Source organism: Ursus maritimus, unplaced genomic scaffold (assembly GCF_017311325.1).
Source record: "Ursus maritimus isolate PB19 unplaced genomic scaffold, ASM1731132v1 scaffold_7, whole genome shotgun sequence".
NCBI classification, from domain to species: domain Eukaryota; kingdom Metazoa; phylum Chordata; class Mammalia; order Carnivora; family Ursidae; genus Ursus; species Ursus maritimus.
The window spans coordinates 71,266,955-71,292,260 of record NW_024426885.1 but is presented as its reverse complement, the minus strand read 5'-3'; the positions used below and the strand labels follow the sequence as shown (position 1 = coordinate 71,292,260).

General features: G+C 35.2%; 1 protein-coding gene across 9 annotated transcripts in view; it reads left to right on the top strand.

Annotated features, from left to right (window-relative positions):
* ARID4B (AT-rich interaction domain 4B) overlaps positions 1 to 25,306 on the top strand; it is a 149,438-nt gene that overhangs the window by 82,364 nt on the left and 41,768 nt on the right. For all 9 annotated transcript variants that reach the window (XR_005833235.1, XM_040624350.1, XM_040624349.1 and 6 more), the window contains exons 8-16: positions 5,186 to 5,324; positions 10,459 to 10,538; positions 12,254 to 12,330; positions 13,538 to 13,692; positions 16,592 to 16,664; positions 18,844 to 18,938; positions 19,838 to 19,935; positions 21,080 to 21,323; positions 21,633 to 21,808. Coding sequence is in view for 8 of the 9 variants with exons in the window: in XM_040624350.1 (XP_040480284.1) it covers positions 5,186 to 5,324; positions 10,459 to 10,538; positions 12,254 to 12,330; positions 13,538 to 13,692; positions 16,592 to 16,664; positions 18,844 to 18,938; positions 19,838 to 19,935; positions 21,080 to 21,323; positions 21,633 to 21,808 (1,137 nt within the window). In the remaining variant the exon portion in view is untranslated. The remainder of the gene's footprint in view (positions 1 to 5,185; positions 5,325 to 10,458; positions 10,539 to 12,253; positions 12,331 to 13,537; positions 13,693 to 16,591; positions 16,665 to 18,843; positions 18,939 to 19,837; positions 19,936 to 21,079; positions 21,324 to 21,632; positions 21,809 to 25,306) is intronic.

Below are 25,306 nucleotides of genomic sequence, written 5' to 3'. Positions count from 1 at the left end.
AGAATTGTTGCAAAGATTAAATGAATTCATATCCTTAAAGTGTTTATAAAGGAAGCACTGTGTAAATACTAGATACCAACCATCATGTATTGAATGCAAAAATTTTCATGAAATATCAGTGTGACATGACTTCATAAAAATGTGTTTATATGTGAGTATGTAAAAATTCTGCTTACAGTGTTTATGTCTGATAAGTGGAACTGTTTTTGGCTATATTATTTGAATTTTTTAAAGCAACATTTCCGTATTATTTTATATTATATACATATTGTAGGAAAAACGGTTTTGTATCTATCAAAAATTCTTTTTAAAGAATTTTGAAAAATATTGCATCATATTTAGACATATTTTATCTTTCTTCAACTGTCATCTACATGTGTAAAAATAAATTTAAAGTAAGATAATTTATAGAGTATTGCCTAGAGTGATCTTCAAAAATGACCCGGATTTAAGATGTATTAAAAAATCTATTAGCTGAGGTCTCCCTTTCTTGAAGATGAGATTAAAGCATGCGGTTGTCACTGAGTAAGTTGATCTTTACTTTCTAAAGACTCCAGCAAACATTCTAAGTTAGTAATTTTCCTGTTGAGAATCTCTGTGTATAATGAAAGATTTACTGTTGGGATTGTATCACATATGTGCAAAGTAAGAAGGCAGACCAGAGGTTGAGAATTAACTATTGTAGGAAACGAAGCCCTGCTCATCTGTAATCTTGTTTTGCTTGCTGTTCCTTCCCCCTCACTGTGGTTGGTGGTCATTCTCATTGTCAAGAGATGTTACAGTGTTCTTGCTTAGCACTTAACGCCATGATATGTAGGCACTACAGGCAAGTACCACAGTTGGAAATTCCCTTCTCCTTAATTATAGTTCCTCAAAGTTCTTTCTTCCCTTTCTGAGTGATTTTCTACAACAAAATCTTAGACCTGGACCTTAAGGTCATTTATCTGACCTTCATTTCCTCTTCCATTACTCAACTAAAAAAAGTCTTCATTTTGATTTTCTGATTGTCATTTAAAATTTAGTTTTATATAAAGATAAATAAGGTTATCTCTTCCCAGGATTCCCCAGATCTGTTGTTAATGAGTATTTCACTACCTTTATTTTCTTTTAACAACTGTTAATTCACATACCAGTTAATCTGCCTCCATCTATTCCAAAATTGATTATCTTTGACACCTTCCTTCAATTGAGTTTTATTTATTCTACCTTTAATTAGTTAATTCTAATATAGTCAAGAATTTCTAAAGATCATTCTCTATTTTAGTTTTTTAAAGCAAGTTATTGATCATTTAATCAATGTATAAGTTGATTGAATTTTGCCCTTATAATTTAGCCATTGTATACAGATGTTTTGTTTGATTCTGCCCAAAGAATAGAATACCTGAAATTATGGAAACGTTTGTGTACCCTCTCCCATCAAAAGTGTTTTCCAGTAACCTGGCAAAAGTGTATATGCAGCTGCTACAGTAGGAATCAGTCTGCTTGCTGTTATTTTTTTTTCTCCTTCAGAAAAAGAATAAATCATAAGAAAGCTTATAATTGTTCTTGATAGAGATTATTTATGGGCAGGGATTTTACCCATTGACAGTACTAAAGTTTACCCAATAAAGTAGTGATGTGTACGTGGTGTTTATAGGTCTGCAGATGTTTAAAAATTATTTTTCCTTGAGATATAATTAACATGCCAAAATTCACCCTTGTAAAGTGTACAGTGTGCAGTGTTTTTAGTGTATTTACAGATTGCGTAACCAGTACCACTATCTAATTCTAGAAGTTTTTTTTAATTATTTGCTCTTTTATTTTGATACGAGAATTTGATTCTAGTTTCCTTCTTGATTAAAAATTGGGAAAAAAAATAAAACCCTTTTATTGGTAAGTATATACCTGTCCATATGTTCTGTATGTTTTAATCTCTAAGGAGCTGTACGTTGTTAGACTTCCTAATACTGACTAATACAGGTTTTTAATTTAGTCTGCAAAATTTGAGTTACTTGCCTGAAATCATAAGGATCATTGAAGTCAGTTTTCTGTTTGTATCTTGTCATCTGCTGTTCTTTGGCACATGTCTAAATTTCTTCTTTCTTAATTCACAATTAATTTACAATTAATAGTGATGTGAGATCAGCTTTAAATAATTAGCTATTAGTCTGTGGTGGTAAACATTTCCATGTAGTTAGCTTTGTTTCCAGTGGTGGCATCAAATGTTATGTCACAAAGACCGTGCATTATTTTGTTCTGGCTCTGTAAGCAAATACTACCTTACCACCAAAGAAGCAACGATGTCAGAGGGGAATAAAACCAAAGCAGGCTCTCTGCTTGCTCTGTATTTGTTCCCTTAAAATAGTTTTTTAAATTATTTTTTATTCTTAAATTTTATTCTATTTATTTGAGAGAAAGAAAGCACGTGAACGCACAAGCAGGGGGAGGGGCAGAGGGAGAAGGAGAAGCAGACTCCCCACTGAGCAGGGAGCTCAAAGTGGGGCTGGATTCCAGGACCCTGGGATCATGACCTGAGCCAAAGGCAGATGGTTAACCAACTGAGCCACCCGGGCGCCCCTTAAAATATTTTTGATTCTCATTTATTTTAGTTAACCAGTTCATTGAGTGTCTTGTGTAAATTATTTCCTGGCTGAACTCCTCCAAGAGGAAGAGTTAAAGGAGTCTTAGGTATATATAATGGTGTGGTTTATACTGGTTGTGTACATTATACTGCTTGTATACATTCTGTGATTTCAGGAAAAATAAAATTAGAAATACCGTAGTAGAAAGAAAGAAATCTATTCAGTTCATTTATTTACTCAACAAATATTTATTGAATATCTATGCTTGTGCCAAGCACTGTTCAGGTACTTGGGACATATCAGTGAATAAAACAGGCATTGATAAAATCTCTGCTCTTGGAGCTTATATTCTCTCATATAGGGGAGATCGGCAATAAAGAGAAAACATAAGAAAGAACTAAGTAGATTATATTATATGATGGATTTGTAAATGCTGTGGGTAAAGAATAAAAGAGGAGAGATTGGGGCAGGCAGGTTGTAAATTTGAATGAGATGGTCAGGATCACCTAATTGAAATGACATTTGAACAGAGACTTAGAGGAGTCAGAGGGTTTCCAGATGTCGAGTAGTTGAGCATTCCAAGCTGTTTGACTGCAAATGGGAGTAGAGAAATGAGGTGGTTGCAGCTGGTGGGGAAGGTGAGATCAGGGGATTCTTTTTTTAAGTGGGAGAAATAATACATATTGATGGAAATAACAGTATACTGATGGGACTCAACGTAGTAGAGGCAGAAAAATTGATACAGGAGAGAGAAATGAGCCCTCTTGCAACAAAGTCTGCGGGGGCGGGGGCGGCAGGAAATCTAGTCCATAAATGGGCAGTGGTTTTAGAGTGGAACTTGGACATTTAATATGAAAGATGGATAGGTGTTTCATGTAGGCGGTCACTTTTTTTTTTATACGTCACTTTCTTATGTCTGAAGTCTTCACACTGAAGTCTTAAGAAAGAAATGAGAATTTTCATGAAGATGCAGATGACTTTGTTAGGCAAATAAAGCCCAGTTTTCTCTCTCTATGTTTTACGGATTTGATATGTGTTATTCGTGATATTGGGACTTTTGTCTAGCAAATGATAATGACATAAAGGGTGTCCATTAAATCCTAGCTGAATAAGTTTTTTATAACTGCTTTGAAAAAGCAGTAATTATGGTTTTAAGGTTGGTTGTCTTCTATAGTCATTAGAAAGCGATGAGATAAAAGTCATTGCCCTTGAGAAACACTTCTAATCAATTAGAACTCACACTTGGGAAGTCTGTCATTACTATCCCAAGCTGTGTGCTTATTTTTGAGGTTTTGTGCTTTGCTAATATGAAGGCATATTGTTTTTTTTTACCTCCTACTTCCTTTCTATGTCCCTACTTTAAACTGCTTTAAGTGCCATTTGAAATGCACTAGTTCTCAGCAGCAAACGTGGAATATTTGCTTTGTTTTTACCAGGGGACAATTCTTAAGTCACTTGATCATTGAAATCAAATAGTGATATTTCCCATATCACTCTAAAATAGTTAATATTATTATAGTAGTTTTTGCTTTTTTTATAATTATGTTGAAATATATAAAAGAGTGATATTATGTTGCCATCCCTTTGGAAAGGCATCAAGACAAATTTAGAGTATATTAGATTTGTCTCATTCAACCAAATAGTTAAATCATGTTTAAGATTTTAAAATAATCTGTCAGTTTACATTTTTTGTCAGTGAAATTGGTCATTGACAACTATCTCAAAAATGTTTTCATCCCCATAGGTAATTAATACTAACCATTCTTCTATTTTATTTTGTAAAAAAGAACGTACATTGCAGTCTATTCATTTCTTAGTGTTTTTGCTTGCTCTGGGCGTTTTGAGCACTCAATTGTTAGAATCTTTGTTTTCTTAAACACTGATTGTGGGCTTTCTTGGAACCAGATTCAAAGTAGAATTATTGTTTGTTTTTCATTTTTCGTTTTACTTTTTGCTCTACTTTTGTCTAGCAACAAGTGGATGGCTTTAGATAGTTCCTTTTTCTGCTGACACTGAACTTCCTTCTAATTTATTAGTCCAATATACAATGTAAACTGAAAGGAATTTCTAACATAACAAAAAATAACAGTACTGTACATTTTATCAATGCCTAGTTTGTGTATAGTTGATATTAAGGATAGCATTGGTGATCTCTTATCAGATTGTCTTCTCTCCCCAGCCTGAGCCCCCAATAAATAAAGATCTTCTTCCCCTTTTTAAAATTAGCTTTGAACTGGGAGTGTAAAATTACTATCTTTAGAACTTCTTTAATCTGAGAGTTGGATCTAAATATATTTTAGTGTAGTACTGGGGTGTTTCATATGGGACCTTCAGCTCTTTGAGAATTTGGGGACCAGTGTTACTCTGTTCTGTTTTTCCCCCTTAACCTTTTAAAGTAGCATGAAATAAACCCAAAGGATGTTTAGGAAGATGATGTGCTTTCTTCTAATGATAACCTTTTTTTTATTCTTTAGAAATTTAGAAAACTACTTAAAAATATAAACTTGCCGTTCTGTAGGTTTTAGAAAATGGGATAAGATTTCTAGAATACCTGTATTTATCAATTTGGTATGCTCATTCTTTGTGAAGATAAATGGAAATATCTTATTTTTTTCTTTCCCTAGACCAGAGGAAGAGTCTTCTTCATCCTCCAGTGATGAAGATGAGGATGATAGGAAACAGATTGATGAACTACTAGGAAAAGTTGTATGTGTAGATTACGTTAGTTTGGATAAAAAGAAAGCACTATGGTTTCCTGCATTGGTGAGTAACTTCAGTATAAAAAAGTTTAATTTCAACTATTTAGGTTCATGAAGAAAACAACTAGTAATCTTACTAGTGTTTTTCATAGAGTAGGGAAATGGTTTTAACATCATTTAGTTTACACCAAGATTACTTTCAAAATCGTCTTTGAGTACCAAGAACTCTTAAAGTCATCCAAGAAAGGCAAAATTATGGTAATTTTAGAGGGTATGTATGTGGGAGTTCGTTATACTGCTGTCTTTATTTTGGGTAACAGATTCATAATGCAAACTTTTAAAACTCCTAAATTCATCATGCAATAGAGTGCAGAAGAAGAGAATCTTTCTTTTTCTACTGTTATCTGCAAATGATGTCTATTTATCGTTCTTTTCGGTGAACATGATGTGTATTCTTTATCCTGAATGCTTATCAGTTCAGTGTTTTGCACAAAGTAATTGCCCAATAAGTGCTGGCTCTTACAATTAAAACTTACATTGTATCTTAAAATCAAAACTAAAGAGGGCAATTATTTGTTGTAATAAATAATACTTTACGATACTTTTGTGCCTCTGCATATATCCATCTATCCATCCTAATAGTTATTGGATGCCTGCTATCTGCAAGGACTGTGTTAAGACCTTTACAAAGACTATGAGGCAGGTAATATTATTTATCCTCGCTTAGAAATCAAGAGACTGAGTATTGGAAAGGTTAAGTAACTTGGTTAATGGTGAGCTGAAAACTCAAGTGTCCGTGTATGTGATCTAAAGCACTAAGATTTCTTTGTAAGAATTTCTTTCGAAAACCTGTTTTAAAAAATTTTGGGGGCACCTGGGTGGCACAGTGGTTAAGCGTCTGCCTTCGGCTCAGGGCATGATCCCGGCGTTATGGGATCGAGCCCCACATCGGGCTCCTCCGCTATGAGCCTGCTTCTTCCTCTCCCACTCCTCCCCCTGCTTGTGTTCCCTCTCTCGCTGGCTGTCTGTATCTCTGTCAAATGGATAAATGAAATCTTTAAAAAAAAAAAAAAGTTTTGTGTGTCTTTTTCTAAAATAACAGGAATATTAATTTTTCACTGTTAGTATATTCAGTATTAAGATTCTCTCACCCATAGTTTCTAAATAGTTTCCTTGATGATGAGAAAAATATTTAAGGGTTTATGATGTTGAATTGTCAGTAATTGGTATAGGAACCATCACAGTATTGTTTACAGAATCTTAGAATTATTCATATATGTAATCCTCTCCCCCAAATAGAGATCTTTTGGACAGTGATGAATAATTTTTGTCAACTAGAGTGTGAACTTGTGTTCTTGATCAAACAGTCTTGACATAATCACATATAGTATTTGGGTTTCAATGTTTAAAATTAGTTTTTATAAATTGAGTAAATTTTACAAGTGTTAGTAACATCACTGTGTTAGGAAACGCTTGTGTACTCCTAGGACCTGTAAGTAGCCCCCATGTGTTGAGCACCTGCCATGGCTAGACCCTGTGTGAAGCTGGTTCACATAAGTAGTCTCATTGAATCCTGAGACTGAAAAAAAAGGGGGGGGGGTATTTATCCTATTTTAACAGGAGGAAATCTTAGCTTCCATGACTTACACAGTCTTCCATTTTCCTTCAGTGTTTCTCCTCTCACCAACCTAAAAATGTTGTTGTGCAAGGTTCAGAATATATCACTCTATTCCCTTTAGGGTGATCTCATCCCCTTTTATAGCATCAGTTGCAGTGTTAACAAACTGAAATGCCTTAGGGACCAAGAAAATCACACACATGGGTGAACAGGGTGAAGTATGGATTATTGTTCCTGTGGCAGAATGGAAAGCAAACCCACTTACACACCACCACCAGCACTGGCCAAAGCTACCATATGTGTAGTTTTTGAAACCCATGAGAAAGTGAGAGTCCTTCAATAGCTCAGTTGGTAGAGTGGAGGACTGCAAACCCCATGAGAAAAAAAGAAAAAGGTAGATTTTGTTCACAGTTTTAGACCCAAGTTTAAGCCCCCAGTATTTAGACTGTTGACTCCCAAGTTTATATCTTACAGTTCAGACTTCCATTCTGAGCTCTGGACTTTGGTATCTGTCTATTTAGTATCTCCATTTGGATGTCCTCCAGCCATCTCAAAACTTAAGTTTAAAACTAAACGTATTCTCTCCTCCCTCCTTCCCAAACTTGGCCCTCCTCCAGTGTTGCCTTTCACAGTGAATGACATCATTTGCACAAGACAGAAACCTGAGTATCATCTGCTCACTCACCTCTTCACTTCCGTAATTACCTCTAATATTCTCTTTCCTTTAATATGTCATTGCCACCACTCTCCATCCGACTCACCACCTCTCTTACCTGGATGATTGTGGTGGCTTTGTCTCTTTCAACTCTCTCCCTTCTCTGGCCCATTTTCTTTATAACAGCCAAAGTAATTTTTTTATTCTTATTTTATTTTATTTTATTCTTTTTTTAAAAAAGTTTTATTTATTTAAGTTATCTCTGCCCCCCCCCCACGTGGGGCTTGAATTCAAGACCCCTAGATTAAGGGTCATATGTTCTTCTGACTGAGCCAGCCAGGCACCCCCAAATAAATTTTTATTTTCATTTTTTCAAAGTAATTTTTATAAGGCAGATCTATTATAACATTATCCTGCTTCAGAGCCTTTCCTTAGGGATTTTAGATTTTATCCTAAGAATTAACATGGCCTAAAAGACTGGAAAAATCTGAACCCTTCTTATCTCCCTTAATCAGTCCAGGCAGAAAGTTAGCACACTGATCTTCTTTTGCTCTCTGGGACGGGTTCCAGTGCTTTTGCTGTCTCTGGCCCTTCCCATTATTTGTTTCCAGTGCTTGCAGCGCACCCCTTAGACCACACACACGTGCATCCATGTACATCCTTTGTCAGGCCAATTCCTACTCAATCTTGAAAGCTGAGCTTGAATGTTGTGTCTTCAAGAAAGCAGTCCCTGACTACCCAGATAAGGACTTAACACAGTAGCAGTTAAATGCACGTGCTCTCACTTGTTCAGTGCTTGTCTTCCTGGCTCTAGGGTGCAAACTCCATGTGGGGAGGAGCAGTGAGTGTCCTGGTCCCTTGTTCTCTGGCATCTAGTACAGTACCTCTAGGTGGCAGTCAGTATCTGTAGTGTGACAAGAGGAGTCCCTGAGCAAATGCTAAACATTTACTTCAGGACTTTTTTTGAAATGACAGGGAAGTTTCCCTTGATGCTAATAACATACAAAAGGCTTCTTTCATCAGGGAGTTCGTTCAGAATGCCATCAACATTTAAAGAATGCCTAGTGCAATGCAGTTGCAGTTATGGAAACTGTGAACTAACTTCTTTTTTTTTTTTAATGTTTTTTTTTATTATATTATGTTAGTCACCATACAGTACATCCCTGGTTTCTGATGTAAAGTTCGATGATTCATTAGTTGTGTATAACACCCAGTGCACCATGTAATACGTGCCCTCCTTACTACCCATCACCAGTCTATCCCATTCCCCCACCCCCCTCCCCTCTGAAGCCCTCAGTTTGTTTCTCAGAGTCCATAGTCTCTCATGTTTCATTCCCTCTTCTGATTACCCCCCCCCTTTCTTTATCCCTTTCTTCCCCTACCTATCTTCCTGGTTCTTATGTTCCATAGATGAGAGAAATCATATAATTGTCTTTCTCTGCTTGACTTATTTCACTTAGCATTATCTCCTCCAGTGCCGTCCATGTTGCAGCAAATGTTGAGAACTCGTTCTTTCTGATAGCTGAGTAATATTCCATTGTACATATGGACCACAACTTCTTTTTTTTTTTTTTTAATATTTTTTTATTTATTTATTCGACAGAGATAGAGACAGCCAGAGAGAGAGGGAACACAAGCAGGGGGAGTGGGAGAGGAAGAAGCAGGCTCATAGCGGAGGAGCCTGATGTGGGGCTCGATCCCATAACGCCGGGATCACGCCTTGAGCCGAAGGCAGATGCTTAACCGCTGTGCCACCCAGGCGCCCCTGGACCACAACTTCTTAATCCATTCGTCTGTTGAAGGGCATCTCGGTTCTGTGAACTAACTTCTTAAAAACTGAATTAAAACTAACCTGTTTCTCGCTCCTTTCTGACCTGTAGAGAGAGTACGTGCCTTTCTGTACCATTGCGTCATTTTTCAGAGCCGATGAGCCCATCCTTAAAACAAACCTGTCATACTTACTTAGCTCATTTTTCATTTAGAAATATAACTGTTCTGTTAACTTGTTCTTGGTATACATAGTGGGCTGTCTTGGAATTAAAATACTAAAAATTTATAGGTGTCTTGCATTAGTCTTTGGGAAGGGCCGCTTTAACCTCACTTTAAATAGCAGCTGAGGTGGCTCTAGCTAAGTCCTCTCTTGGGTAGTGATCAGTCCTACTCAGCCTCCATGTCCTTTTAAAAATGTTTACTTTTTAGAGTAGGTAGTATTATGAAGAAATTTTAGGGGCGCCTGGGTGGCGCAGTCGTTAAGCGTCTGCCTTCGGCTCAGGGCGTGATCCCAGCGTTCTGGGATCAAGCCCCGCATCAGGCTCCTCCGCCAGGAGCCTGCTTCTTCCTCTCCCACTCCCCCTGCTTGTGTTCCATCTCTCGCTGGCTGTCCCTCTCTCTGTCAAATAAATAAATAAAATCTTAAAAAAAGAAAGAAATTTTAGTGCCCGTTGTATATGTTTAAATGTAAATAGTAAGTAGAACCTCATCTATATCTTTTTAAAGATTGAGACTGCTCTGATTGAGCTTCTGATTCTGGCTGCCGTTTTGGTTCCCGCTGTTCCCCTGGCCATGCTGCACACCCTCTGTTAAGGCTCAGGCTTTTCCTCCGTTTTCCCCTTGTATGCCGGCGTTCTATTTCTGACTAGAACTTGGTCCGCAGCATCCGTCTAGGCATGGCCATGTTTCTGCTTTCAACACAAGCCTGTGCCAAAAACAGTGTGGGGAATCCAGAGAGCTGGAAGGGTAGAGGATGTAAATTTAAAATTACTTGTGTGTATTCCCACATGTGTGTAGCTGTTTACCCTACAGACTAAAATTAGTTTTTAAACTTTAAGCTGAAACTGTTTTTTGAAAGGATTTAAATAGTTGATACTTACGTAAATATCTATAAATGTGCTTTCAGTTCTAATAGTTTTACACTTTTTTTTAAAGGTGGTTTGTCCTGATTGTAGTGATGAAATTGCTGTGAAAAAAGACAATATTCTTGTTCGATCTTTCAAAGATGGCAAATTGTAAGTATGATTCACTAGGGATGAAAAACACGCTGTTTTTCCAAGTTAGGATAGTAAATGATAAATTAGTTATTTCTAATGACTTATGCTTTTACTTTTCATCATACAGAATGTTTCAAAGTATGATCGTTTTTCACATTATCATTTAAGTGGTCTTACAGTCTGCTTTCCTTGTTCATTTTGTTTTTTTCTAAACTCCCAGAGTTTCTAGACTCTCAGTATTGCCTAGTTTGTTAATATTTGCCTGTATAGTACCTGGTGATTTGTTGAGGCAAATTTAGATATATCTACTATAGCTAATATTTGATTGCTGTATTTATTGTTATGTTTATTGTTCTGGAATGTTTAATTGGGCTCTAATATTTTTAGTTCTGTCTAATGGTTACACTGATAGCTGTTATATAACATTCAACTTCTGCAGTAGTATTATAAACGTATGTTAGGTGTTCAAGTGATTTTTCCTGTAGAACTCTTTTGGAACTGAGTTACGAATTTCTATTTTTTTTTTTAAAGAATTGTGCGAATAGAAGAGTCATATATTTTATACTTTGCCTTAATTCCATGTCTGTACCTTAAAAGGATCCTCATGTTTTAAGATTGGTGTTTGGGTTTTCAGGTTCTGAAAAGTGAGTTTTAAAAACAATCTATGAAATCCACTTTAACAAAACTGAGGTAATCAGAAATTTGAACACAGAAATTGAATAATGGTTTGATGATATAAAGAAATTATTGTTAATTTTTAAATGTGTAGTACTGGTATTTGTTATAGTTTTAAAAAGAATTTTCTTTTAAAGCTTCATAGTGAAGTATATCATAAATCAAATTATACAGTATCTGGGATTTGCTGTAAAATAATCCACATGTGGGGTGGGAGGAAGTAGGTAGGGATGTAAATGAAACAGTGACTATGAGTTCATGATTATCGTAGTTGGGTAGTGGATATGTGGTGGTTCATTGCACTGTTCTATCTCCTTTTGTATGTATTTGAAATTTTTAAAATAAATTAAAAAAATAGGCAGGTTAAAAAATGTATTTGGAATAGTTTTCAGGCTTTTGTAGATTGATACAAGCCAAATGCAGAAGAGCTGAATGTTGCAGATCAGTGATTTATTATTGTAAGATAGGAGGTGTATGTCATATATATGATAGAAACTCTCCCCATTGCTTGTATCTGACCCTCTCCCTATGGTTGAGAAGTTCCATGAAGGATCTTAAATTATATATTAGATGTTTGCTTGTGAGCCCAGAATACAGTTTAAAAACAATTATTAAAAGAACATTTACATTATAAGCAAGTACATTTTCTTCCAGTCTTAAATTTAGTCATCTCTTGTGATTATCCCAAGACAATGGCACATTCTTACTATTTGACTTCTTTTTTATTGGATTGATCCTGCTATCCAAATATTTTCATTTATTATTATTTTGGATAGCAGGATCAATATTTTCGTTATTGCATTTAGTCAGGGACTCTTTGATATTTGAGAATACCTCGTAAAATATCTCTCAAGGAGGGGTCATTCTGTAGGTGATTACATATTTTACATCCTGCCTAGCATTTTATTTGGGAATTGGAACACTGTGCAGTCACTTTCATTGTAAATGTTAATGTTTCCATATTTTCAGTATCTTTCTGTGGTGTGTAATTGGACTCTTAATCTCTGTTGTGTTTTTGTGGCTTTTTTTTTCTTTAAAATTAAAAAAAAATGATGTAGTACTTCAGTGCCAAGAAAGGATGTCCATGAAATTACTAGTGACACTGCACCAAAGCCTGATGCTATATTAAAACAAGGTAAGGATCATCTTGGAATAATTTATGGTTAATTTAAAAACTGCTGAAGTGTTTTTGAAGATCAAACTTGGTTTTGCTCTTTAAAAAATACATATTTTTGAAGTTCTGTCTTTGAAGCTCTATTTGGTTCTGTGTGAATTATACTTTTGTAAATCCGTGTGTCTTTTGCTATTATAGGGCTGCTTTTTCTTTTTTAGCTTATGATCGGGGCAGTAGTCTAAGAGTGGGAAGGTACTAGATCATCAGCCAATTACTATAGACTTGCTTTTGCCCAGTAAATAACATAATAGTTCCTGAGGATGGTAGAAACAGGAATCAAAAGTAATTTCGATTTGGCATTTCTCATAGTATAAGGAGAGTTATATTTTATTGAGGAATATACCATAATTGCCTTTCTTACTTGATTTTTGGCATTGTAGACAACTTTATTTTCTTATTGCCCAAGTTGAAAATCACCAAGAATTTGTGGCTTATAGTTCATGCCCATAATAATTTGTCTCGCTAATTTTGGTTTAAGCTAATAATATAATTTTAATTCAGGTTTTACTAGGAATGAAGATGATGTATCTATAGTATATTTTCAGCTATTGTATGTTCATTAAAGTGGCTCTGTGCTTGGTATATAATGCTATTTAATAGTCATTTGTTGGACCAGTGATCAGAAATTTACCTGTCTTTTTTTTTTTAAGATTTTATTTATTTATTTGACAGAGAGAGACAGCCAGCGAGAGAGGGAACACAGGCAGGGGGAGTGGGAGAGGAAGAAGCAGGCTCCCAGAGGGGGAGCCTGATGCCGGGCTCGATCCCAGAACACTGGGATCACGCCCTGAGCTGAAGGCAGACGCTTAATGACTGTGCCACCCAGGCGCCCCAGAAATTTACCTGTCTTAAAGTTGTTTTTACTAGGCATGTTTAATTTTTGTTTAAAAGAAAAAAACCTGCTCTTTTCCATTGTATTTGTTTGAACCTAAGTCACCTTCCAATAGCAGTAGTTTGCCATCTGTAAATTGAGTGCCGGATGTTAGGACTGCTGGGTATTTAAGTGAGTCGCTGCAGTGCACAGTGCCTGGCACACAGCAACACTTGATAAATGTCAGTGGTATTAGCACAGCGGTTAACTTTTTTTTTTTATCTTGTTTAATGTTATTAAATGACAAATCAGTTGTCTTAATTTCTCCAGTTCACATAGTTTTGGTCCTCTCTGCAGCCTTTGATCAGGCCCTTGAATTTCATAAAAGTAGAACTATTCCTGCTAACTGGAAGACCGAACTGAAGGAAGATAGTTCTAGCAGCGAGGCAGAGGAAGAAGAGGAGGAGGAAGATGACGAAAAGGAAAAGGAGGATAATAGCAGTGAAGAAGAGGTAAGGACAAGCAGTTGATGTCTTTTAAAATTCAGAGTAACAGTTGGGTTTCCTCTGTGAGTTAGGATTTGGCACAAAGTCATCACTCACTTTAGTGTTTTTAGTATTAGAAATTTTTCATAATAAAAATGTGCTTGTGCTATCCATCATAACCAAGTAGTTTGCTTGCTTATTTAAAATAGAAATATGGTCTTCTGAATTAAAAATATTAAGTGTAGTTATTTCAGTAACCTCAAAAATGTTTCTTAACCTTGCCGTGCTTTTGGTTTATCAGATAATAAGGGAAATAACCCACCTAATATAGCCAAGCGCTGCTTTCACATGCTTTTCATCATTGTGTGGCCAGCCGTCACCTCCTACAGTGTTTTCATCTGCATATTTTATTGAATACCTAGAGAAGTATAAAGTATGTCTTCCATCTAGTATTATTAAAAGAATAATCAGCAAAAAAGGATTAATAGCTCTTTGATTCAGAGAATCTTAATTGTATCTAATACTCATCAGATCATAATTAAGGCATCTTTGAATTTATATGGATCAAGGAGATAAAGTTTTAGATTTTACTGTAAATGGTACTTTAGGTCTAGCAATGATAAGTACCAACAAAAAATGTCCGTGATATTACTAGTGACATTGCACCACCGTACTCGTTAATGGTCTGTTGAATGACTTCCTAAAAGTTATTGGTGAATGGTACAGATAGTGAAGACTATATATTTGACCATCAAGTCAATTGGACTGAATGTTTTCAGGAAACTAAGTTAATGTCCATATGTAATATTTTAGGTAAGTTATTAAATTCTGCCATCTAACTGTAATGAACCAACTATTGATGAAATAGGATTGTTTTAGAGTTTATGTTTTATGATAGTACTTTATGATGACAGTGTGTAGTGTAAAAGTTTCTCGGCTTCAGTCTTCCCCACTGCTTTCTGTTTAAAATGCCAAAATGAACAAGCAATCCTTTGCTTAAAACTGCCCCAGTAGTTTCTTACCACCCTAAAAGTCAAGCTTCACTTACAGAACCTCCTTTACAGTCAGGCCCCACCTTTATATCCCTTCTCTTGGCATACTTGCCACTTTGAACTTGATGTTGTAGCCATATTAAATGACATACCTTGTTTCTACTCAGCCTGTACACATACCATTGCCCGTTGCCTACAGTGCCCTTCCCTGTTCTCCCCCACTTAGCCTGGCCAACTCCTGTTCAGTTTTCAAAACCCTACTAACATGTCACCTCTGTAAAGGGAAACCTTCTGTGAAGTATCTCCTCCCTCACCCGAGGAAGGTCAATCACTCCATTTGCTAATCTAACCTAATATCATTCCTTGTGCATGTTTTTGTTATTTATACCTCCCTGCACCACCCCAGCTTATTGTCTGTTTTCTCCCCTATAAGCTCCTCGAGGGTAAAGAACCCTGTGTTACTTGAAAGAGTGTCTGTCAGAATGCATAACATGTAAATAAATGAGGGTCAATAAGTATTAGTTACTAAAATTTTTGTTGCTTGTATTTGCTTTATAAATGTTTTTGTAAAAGCAAATCTGGTTTCCAGCTTAAACATTTTCTTAAGTTAAATAAAAACTTCACTGGAAGATTTTTGTGACAGGAATACATTTGGCAGTTTATGAAAGTCACATATGTATCAGGGGGCATCTAAGATAATATCTAGAGAGTAGATTCCCTTAGATTTGTATCTGTTTACTTTACCAAAGCCTAGCTTCTGCGGACCATGTTTAAATTGAGAAGTGCAGATTTTTTTAATAAACAAATTAATAATTGTCATTTATTCTTCTCTGCTCAACCAGCAGACCTAAAAGTTTATCAACATGGATTTTGTTTCTGGTTTTTAACTTGCCTTCCTTTGCTCTGCTAGCTTTTAAAAATAAAGGGGTAAATGTCAAAACAATGGCCTTAGACACATGATTTTTAGAATTAAAATGGTGGATTTGTTTAGATAATCACTTGAAAAGTATGCTCTTAAGTTTTACCATTAGAGATACATTTGTTTCAGCCAGAGTAACTGTAAGGCCTCGGTGTGGCTTTTGAATCACTTTCTTTGCAGTCACTCCTAATCGTGTTCTCTAATGGCAGGCTCCATCGCGTGTGTTTCTTTTATTTGATTCAGCACCTAGCATAGTGCCTACACTTACTGGTGCTCATTAAGGGCTTTGTTGAATGGATGATAGTCACTGAATTGATGAGTTCCTCCATCTCACCTACTACCCTGCTCCTTGCAGGTCGCTTCAGGACCAGCTCCCTACTGCCACAGCCCCTGGCCACAGCAGCAAGAAGCTAGTCCCTCCCTTGTAATTGATAAATCGGGGAACTATTTTATTACTTGAAGATTTCCCTAAGTCTGAATCTTCAGGTATTGTAGATCAAGTTTGTTCCCCACTTTACTGATTTTATAAGCTTGAAGTGCTATACAGTGGGGCTATATATAATGAAGGATAATTGTAGTTACAGCTAGTGGGACCCACACCTGTGTAGTTCCAGAGGAGCAACAAGAGAGTCAGTTTTGATGTTAAACCCTGACCCAGTTTACTATAAGTGAGAGTAGGTCTTCTTGAGCCTGTGGCCCTGATTTAAAGAATAGATATCTGATATGGTAAAAAGCTCATGAGCCGTCTTTCTAAGTTTCATTTCTTATATGAGAATTTACATTTGGAATTGTCACTACTGATATACCTTTTAGGACATATTCCTTTGGAAAGCATAAAATGTCTAGGCTTGCCTGGTTTTGAACAGCTTAGTGTTAAGAAATAATTTTTACTTGGTAAAAAAAGCCTTTGAAATATTTTAGTGAGTATTAGTCTCTGCTGTTGGTAGGAAATCTTGTATTATTAAAATGTTTCCTTGAGGAAAATAATATTCTCTTCTTCTGTGACTAAAATTAGGAAGAAATAGAACCATTTCCAGAAGAAAGGGAGAACTTTCTTCAGCAGTTATACAAATTTATGGAGGATAGAGGTGAGTTTTTTTAATTCATGATTAATGTTAAATTGTATCATATAGATAATACTTTAAAAATGAGAATTCTGTTCATTAAGCTTCGTGTCACTAGTAATCATGGCTCTCTTGATTGCCAGCGTTGCCAGCACCTAGCATAGTATCTGTCATATAGTAAATGGAATGAGGACTTTGACAGTTTTTTGATGGATATTATGGCCATGGACCTATATGGCCTGTATTCTGTCCTGGCTATCTATCTGGCACCCATCCTTGGGTCCACAAAGAACTCTTAATACTAGGGAGCAGTAGCAGAATGGGAATCATAGTACCATTTTATTTGCACCTACATTGGTGCTTCTATTTAAAGGCCCCCCTCTTTGGGGCGCCTGGGTGGCTCAGTTGGTTAAGTGTCTGTCTTCAGCTCAGGTCATGATCTCCGCTTCCTGGGATCGAGTTCCACATCGGGCTCCCTGCTCAGCGGGGAGTCTGCTTCTCCCTCTGCCCCTCACCCTGCTTGTCCTCTCTCTCTCACTGTCTCTCAAATAAATAAGTAAAATCTTTAAAATATATATATATAAAAAAATAAAAGCTTCCCTCTCCAGACTCACTGTTTGATATACCTAGGATGCCTCTGTGTGTGTGTATTTGTGTATGTGTACATGTGAGTGAGAGAGAGAGGGAGGGAGAGAGACATCATACCTCTAAGATGGGTGGTAAGTCTTCTTGTGACCCAGCCACACAGAACTAAGAGAATTAAACCATCCAGAGAGAGTTAGACGTAGAGAAAGGTGACAGTGTCTCAAGGTAAACCTTGGCTTAGCTGTTTGAACCTGCCTAATGTTGTTAAAGAAATGCAAGGATTGAGGGAAAGAGGTATAGGTGCTAACCTTTAATTTAAGGTAGTGAATTAGTCCTCTAGTAACTACAGCTGTTACTCTGTTGCTTATCTGCTCTTCGGAGTATAGTGATTCTTTTCCTGGGAAGATGCTAGAAAGCGAGTGGGGAGAGGCAGAAAGCTTTTTAACTGAGGAGAAGGACAAAATGAATGAATAATATTTGAAAGTGCCACAGTACTCTGGGAATTAATTTTCTTGGGGGATGGCAATTAATATTTTTTAAATCCTCGTTTGTATTGCTGATAAGTAGAAGCCGGCTCTGTTGTCTTTTGCTCTCATAAGTGATAGTGGCTACTGTAACGTAGGTATCTTTTTATTGTTTGATATGAAATGTCTTTGCTTTCTGTATTATTTCTGTCTGTGAAAGGAGGCTTGGCCTAAGAAGGTAAGCAATTTCTTAGGCTTTTATATAAGTAAAAAAGTGTAGAAAATTTAAAAAGCTAGTATTAGAGTGATAAAATATGACCATGCCAGTCATAGGTTGTTTTGAAAGGGCCACAGTTGTATCTCCATCGCATTATTTCCTCTACCACCTTCTAATGGTTTGGTAGTTTTAGTGTCCTTGCTTTGCGTGGTTCACATTAGAAAGAAACAAAACTAGGGGCGCCTGGGTGGCTCAGTCAGTTGAGTGTTCGACTCTTGGTTTCGGTTCAGGTCATGATCTCATGAGTCATGAAATCCAGTCCCATGTTGGGCTCTGCGCTCAGCGGGGATTGTGCTTGGGATTCTCTCTCTCCCTCTGCTCCTGACCCCCCCTCTCCTGCGCACGCTCTCTGTCTCACTCTCTTTCAAATAAATAAACAAATAAATAAATATCTTTAGAAAGAAACAAAACTATATAGTCTTACCCTGGAATCATTGTTTAGACTAGTAGCCAATTAATAACATACAAAGAAAGTATCATGAAAATCACTCTCATTGTGAAGCAGTTGCCAATCAATTATCTTAACCCTTTCTTCAGTTCTACCAAACCTTGTTTCCTTGATTTAAAAAAATTTTGTTTGTTGATATTTTATTTTGGTTTATCGGCTATTTATTCTTTTGCTCAGAGCAATTAGGGAAATGAAAATGGAGTGAAATCATCATATAAGGTTTCAAAAATCTGGTATGAGAATGTTTTAAAATGAAATGGGCGTAAGTAGTAGACATCATGTTTTTGATTAACAAGGGATTTGTTTTCTCATATATACACACTTTACACTATATATATTCAGATATTCAGTGGTGATATCCGAATCTTTTGTTAAGTTTAAATAAAAAATGTAGCATGGTTATAATATATTTTGTATTTTCTTTAATAGGGACACCTATTAACAAACGGCCTGTACTTGGATATCGAAATTTGAATCTCTTTAAGTTATTCAGACTTGTACACAAGCTTGGAGGATTTGATAATGTAAGTATTACAGTTAGAAATGAAACATGTTTTTCATACATGTTTTCTTATCTAAAAATTACCTAAAATTGTATACTAATAAAAACTTTGGTAGGAAAAGAAAATGGAAAGCACAAGGTAGAAAGAGGTAGCTTCCTTAGACCAAATTTAAATTTAATTTAAGAGTTTTTCAAATGAGCTTTCTGATTTAGTGTTAAATTTGTAAGACTTTCATAAACCACCTCTGTAAGTCTGAGTCACAGCACAACCATATTGGTAGAAGTTCTTCCTATGTCTCTTTTCCACTAGTCTATAAGGTCCTTGAGAGTTAATATTCTTTATATCCTTAATCTCTTCCATTGTGTCTGATACACACACACACACACATACATGTGTGCATACACATATGTATATGTAGACACATGCAGAAAAATCTTCATTGAACTGAAGAAATTATCTTAAGGTTGTCATGATGTATGGTGTTCATTCAATTAAGATTATTCTGGGGGACAAAAGTATTCTGTAGAATAAAATGTTTTACTAAGATCCTTAGAACTGCTTTGATTTATTAAGCTTATAGGTTTTATGGGAACTAATACATTAAAGAATTTTATCTGTATCTCTTCATTACAAATTTTGATTTAGAAACCTGAATATTTTCTTATGCACTATGCCAGAGCTAATTTAAAATCAAATGGCCTAATGTTTCAACATTTGTAATTCTGAGATTTGTTAGAATACTAAAACTTACTTTAAAATATTGTTGTAAACCAAATTTTTTATTTAGAATTTATTAAGCTAGTTATTTTTCATTCCTTTGAGACCAGAACCAACACATATAAGCATATATATGCTGCATTAACCAAGATCTTATTATATTCCCACCTTTTAATTTGGGAGTTTTCATTTTGCTTTGTTAGATTGAAAGTGGAGCTGTTTGGAAACAAGTCTACCAAGATCTTGGAATCCCTGTCTTAAATTCAGCTGCAGGATACAACGTTAAATGTGCTTATAAAAAGTAAGTCAGTGTACCTGGTATACCTACATTCAATACTTTACCTAAAAAGCAGGTTAGAATTTGCTGTATAACTGAGGTTAATTATTTCTTCTGAGAAGAAATCAGAAATTTTTACTAGACTCCTCACTCTATAATAGCATTTTCTACAGTGTATTCTATGAATATTAGATCTATGAGATAGCCTATGAAGAAAGTTTTTGTGGCCAAGTAAATTTGGAAAGTACTATGTAGAGGTTAAATGCCAAAGTGTTAAGAAGTCGAGAGTTGAATCCTGGTTCTGCCAGTGATTAGCTTTTGTGCCTCCAGGACCATTTCTTTATTCTCCTAAGCTTCAGTTTCCTTGTTTGTAAGATGGGATGTTAGTCCTTGCCTCGTTGGATTACTCTGATGATGAAATGAGATTTCATGTGAATGAATAGGCCCAGTGCGTGGCATGTAAGCAGTGCTCAACAGATTGATACTGTTAATAATACCTGTAATAACTACTGTTGTTACAATTACTATATTTAACATTCTATCTTTTCACTTTTAGTGTAGTTTTTTTTTTTTAATTTATTTATTTGAGAGAGAAGGAGAGAATCTTAGGAAGACTGTGCTGAGCACAGAGCCCAACACGGGGCTCGATCTCAGGACCCTGAGATCAAGACCTGAGCCAAAACCAAGAGTTGGATGCTCAACTGATGGCACTATCCAGGCTCCCCTAGTGTAGTTTTTTAAATGACTTTTTTTTCTTTGAAAAATGTTCTATTTGGGTTAAAGAGATTGGGAAGAACTGAACTAGAATAAACGAGAATATTAACATGGCTCAGTATCTGAGGACTTTGAAATGAACACATTTTAAAAACTATGAGAAATGAACACATTTTGGGGTGCCTGGGTGACGCAGTTGTTAAGCATCTGCCTTCTGCTCAGGGCGTGATCCCGGTGTTCTGGGATCGAGCCCCGCATCAGGCTTCTCTGCTAGGAGCCTGCTTCTTCCTTTCTCACTCCCCCTGCTTGTGTTCCCTCTCTCGCTGGCTGTCTCTGTCAAATAAAGAAATAAAATCTTAAAAAAAAAAAAAAAAAGAACACATTTTAAAAACTATAACTCTACAGTAGTATTTTGAAATGTTTTCCCAAATGTAATTTTTCTTCATGTTTCCAGATACTTATATGGTTTTGAGGAGTACTGTAGGTCGGCCAATATTGAATTTCAGATGGCATTGCCAGAGAAAGTTGTTAACAAGCCATGTAAGGAGTGTGAAAATGTAAAAGAAATAAAAGTTAAGGAAGAAATTGAACCAGAAATCAAAGAAATAAAGATTGAAGAGGAGGAGAATATAATACCAAAAGAAGAAAAACCTACTGATGATGATATTGAAAGAAAGGAAAACATTAAACCCTCTCTGGTAAATCAGATACTGTTAATAGTGCTGTGCCTTCTTTGGTATATTTTCCACCTCATCTGTAAAGTTTTCATAGCTAATTTATCATAAAATGTTATACTTTATTTTTTTGTGCGTTTTCTTCACTGTATTTAAAATTAGCTGTTAGCTATTTTTGCTTAGTGTTTTAGGAATGGCAGGAGTCTCTTAAAATAACTACTACCTTTCTCAATATTAGTATTGGTTGGTACCTCCTTTTGCTAACAATTAGATCATGAAATTAGGTTGATAGTTTGTACTTTTGTTGGTTTAGTTCCTCTGATCTTTTTCTAGGGAAGTAAAAAGAATTTATTAGACTCTATACCTGCACAGTCTGATCAGGAAAAAGAAGCTAACATGAAAAAAACAGAAGAAAATGAAAATCGGGAGGATAAAGACGAGGAGACAACTGGGGTGGATGAATCCCTCAGCATAAAGGTAGAAGCTGAAGAAGAAAAAGCAAAATCTGGGTAAGAAATTTGTTTTTGGTTAAGATGCATTTTGGCTGAATGAATTCTAGTAATTTGCTCTTCGTGTGTGTATGTTTGAATCTAAATTTGACAAAATACAGGATTATTGAGTGGTTTGCGTTTATTATGTAAGTACCATTTGCCTCCTTCAGAGACCCTGCTAATGCTACTTTGCAGCAAAAGGTCATATTTTTTGATCCATTCTTCTTGCTCTCATCATGGAAATTTATGAAATTTTGAGCCAGAGAAAAAGTACTTCTTACTATATTAAGCTCTGCTGAAAACACCAGATAATATAAATTTGGGAAGATGGCTTTCTGTAATGTTTTGTAGATGGAATGTTGGCTCTAGATTTTAAGAGTTGTACTAATTTCTTAAGCAAAAAATAAGAATGGAAAAGTGCTAACAATTAGTTTTCAAAAGGCCAAAATTGTTATATTGTGTTTAATGTGACAGTAGCAATTACTTGTTTTGGTCAGTTTGGAATGATGATTATTTATTTAGCAATGTAATTTATGCACTTCCAGTGGACCTCTGGGTTTTGTAGGTGATTTTTGGCATCTGGTCCTATTTCTGAGGTTTAAACCACCTAAACATCTCCATTGTTAATGGTCCATTTAGATAAGTACAACCAAATATTTTTGATCATTTTAGTATTTTTCTGAAATTTGGCCACAGCATGCAGACAAGCAGGGAAGGGAAGCAAAATATGCTTCCTGAATATAGTGAAAGGTGTTTGTGTAGCATACCTTGTTATCTGTCTCTGTGCACAAATGTGTATATCAAGTACTCCTTACTGCTATTTGGAGATTATCTCAGCTATTAAGAAACGTAGTAAGTACTTAGTTTTTTACCTAAAATCTCTTGATCATTTTAGTGTCCTCTGAAATTGTGGCTGTAGCATGCAGATAAACATGGAAGGAAAAACCTGGGTTTAGATGAATAAAGTATAAGTGTTTTCTCCTTGTACTTGGTTGTAGTCCTGTGTGCGTGTGTATACTTGAAGTACTCCTAGCTGCTACTGGAGACTATTTCAACTCTTAAGAAACTTAGTAAGGATTCAGCTTTTGTCTAAAAATCTGATTTTTAAATCTGCATATATTTCTGGAATATCTGCTGTGTGGGAAGCACTGTGATAAGCCTGTATTTTCTTTTTGTTACTAATAATTTTTCAATTTGGTGTTTCAGCTGATTTTATAGTGTAAACAATATAGGTTTTAAAAAATTCCTTAACTATATAGCTTTTTAATTTATTATATATATTTATAAATGTATTATACCACAAACTGAAATTTTCCTGCTGTGACTGCCCTGATTGGTGGATGTTCTTCAGCAATGTTATGTGTTGGAAATGTCCAAGATTGATTTCTGAATTTTATTAGATAAGTGCAATAGAAAATTTTACAATTATAAAGAATCATATGTGAGTATTTCTCTAGCATGTTAACTTTCTCTAAGTAATTAGCTACTACCAAGAACTTTTCATGTCCTCTCATAGTCTAGGTATAGGAGACTAAATAAGTTAATTCAGGTAAAATGCCTGGTTCAGTGCCTGGCCTATAGTAGGTATTAATAAATTATAGGTTTAAAAAAAATTTATTCCTTTGTAAGGAGTGTGACATCAAAATGGGAAAATTTGATATTTCTTTGTGAATTCAGATGAAAAATACTGATACATTTGGTTTATCAAAATACAGTTCTTTAAATGCTAAGTAACAAAGTGTGTGTGTGTGTGTGTGTGTGTGTGCGCACGTGTGTGCGTGCGCCCTTGCTCACATGTGCAGGTGCAGCATGCATCTGGGTGTAAGTAGGTTATATATATATATATTTAATTTTTAGAATCTGTATGGTGGTTACATTTTATACTTTCAAAGGATATCTTTGTTTCTGTGTTCTATCTTGTTTGGTGCATTTACCTCTGATTTTTGCCACTGAATTATTACGGGAAGGGGTAGAATATTTTATTTGGTTGATAGTGATTGTGTTGTTTGCTTTTTTATACTTAGTATATTACTTAAGTGTTTTTCATTTGGTTTGTGTCTGAGGTTGGTATTCAATGCGAAATTTTATTTTTAATTTTTGATTGCTTTATTATTACAGAGTATTAGGGTTTTATTCCAGATTAAATTAAAGATTGCCCTGGCTGCCACTGAAAGTAGGATTTTGCTTGCTATTATTGGCATTTACCAGTTGTGCTCAGTGCACTGTATAATGTAAGACCTAGTTTAGAGTTTGTTTTCATTTAAAAAATCTTAGGCGTTTTATTCTGTATCTCTCTTTTCCCAATATATGATGATTCTGAGGTACATGATAAATCTCTTCAGTGCATAATAAATATCTTCTTTTGTTGTGGCCACTAGAATACACTTCCTTTCCTTTCTGATATGCAGAGATATAAGCTTATGATTCAAACAAGTAATATTCTTCCCCCCAAAATGTCCTGTTTTAATTTATTTATATATATATAAACATTTATTTATTTAAAATTGTTAATAATAGTTTATCATCCATAATACCCTTTCTAGTAATTTTCTAGATGTTTTAGCCTTGCTAATAATTATTTCTTCATTATAGGCATGTTAATGTATTTTTAATAATAGAGTTCCTATTTTTTATCTCAGATTATAGCTGGTTTTGTTTAGGTCTTAATTTTTAAGTACTCATTCATTTGAATATAAATGAGTCTTTAAAAACAGAAATAATTCTTGAGATTCTGTAGACTTTGTGATGTATTTCAGAGATAACGGATACATTTCTTACTTTTGTAAACTTAGACTTAATTTCACAAGACTATTAAGTTTCCCTTCATCCCTATCTTACTATGTAGAAGGAAAGAGGTAGGAGAATAAAAAATCATTATAGTGTTGCTTATATTACTATAGATTTTTTTTGTTGCTTATACAACTGCATAATTAGGAATGATAATCAAGTATGTTATTGCTAAAAAGTTTGCATAAAAGAATATAAAACATTATCATTGGAGAAACCTTTTTATATAAATATTCATCAACTTTTAAAACATAATTACTTAGCTGTCCTGCGGATCTGTTTTATGATCTTTATTTGTCATCTCTAAAGTGATGGATGGATTCATTTTGAGAGAAAAATTGTGAAAAGTATAGACATAGTTTTTATACCATACAGCAGATAAAAACTTAGAAGTAAATATAGTTGAATTTCATATTGAAGGTTTTAAAAAAATAAATCTAGTGTTTGGAAAGATTTATAATTTAAGATTTTCTCCAACTTGTTTAATACAGATTTGTGGCTAATATAAAATGAATGTGAATGCTCAGTTTTAAAAAGCGTACATATTACTTGGACTTGGCCTCATATACATATTTCATTGGAACTTCAAAGTTGAGAGAATTGGTAGAAGACTTTCAGTAAATATACGGTAAAGAAAGCAGAAATTGTAGCAAAGTTAAGAAGAATAGAAAGAAAAAAATTGATGTGATATTGATGTGAAATTAGTCAAATATTCCTGTGAAAGGTAAA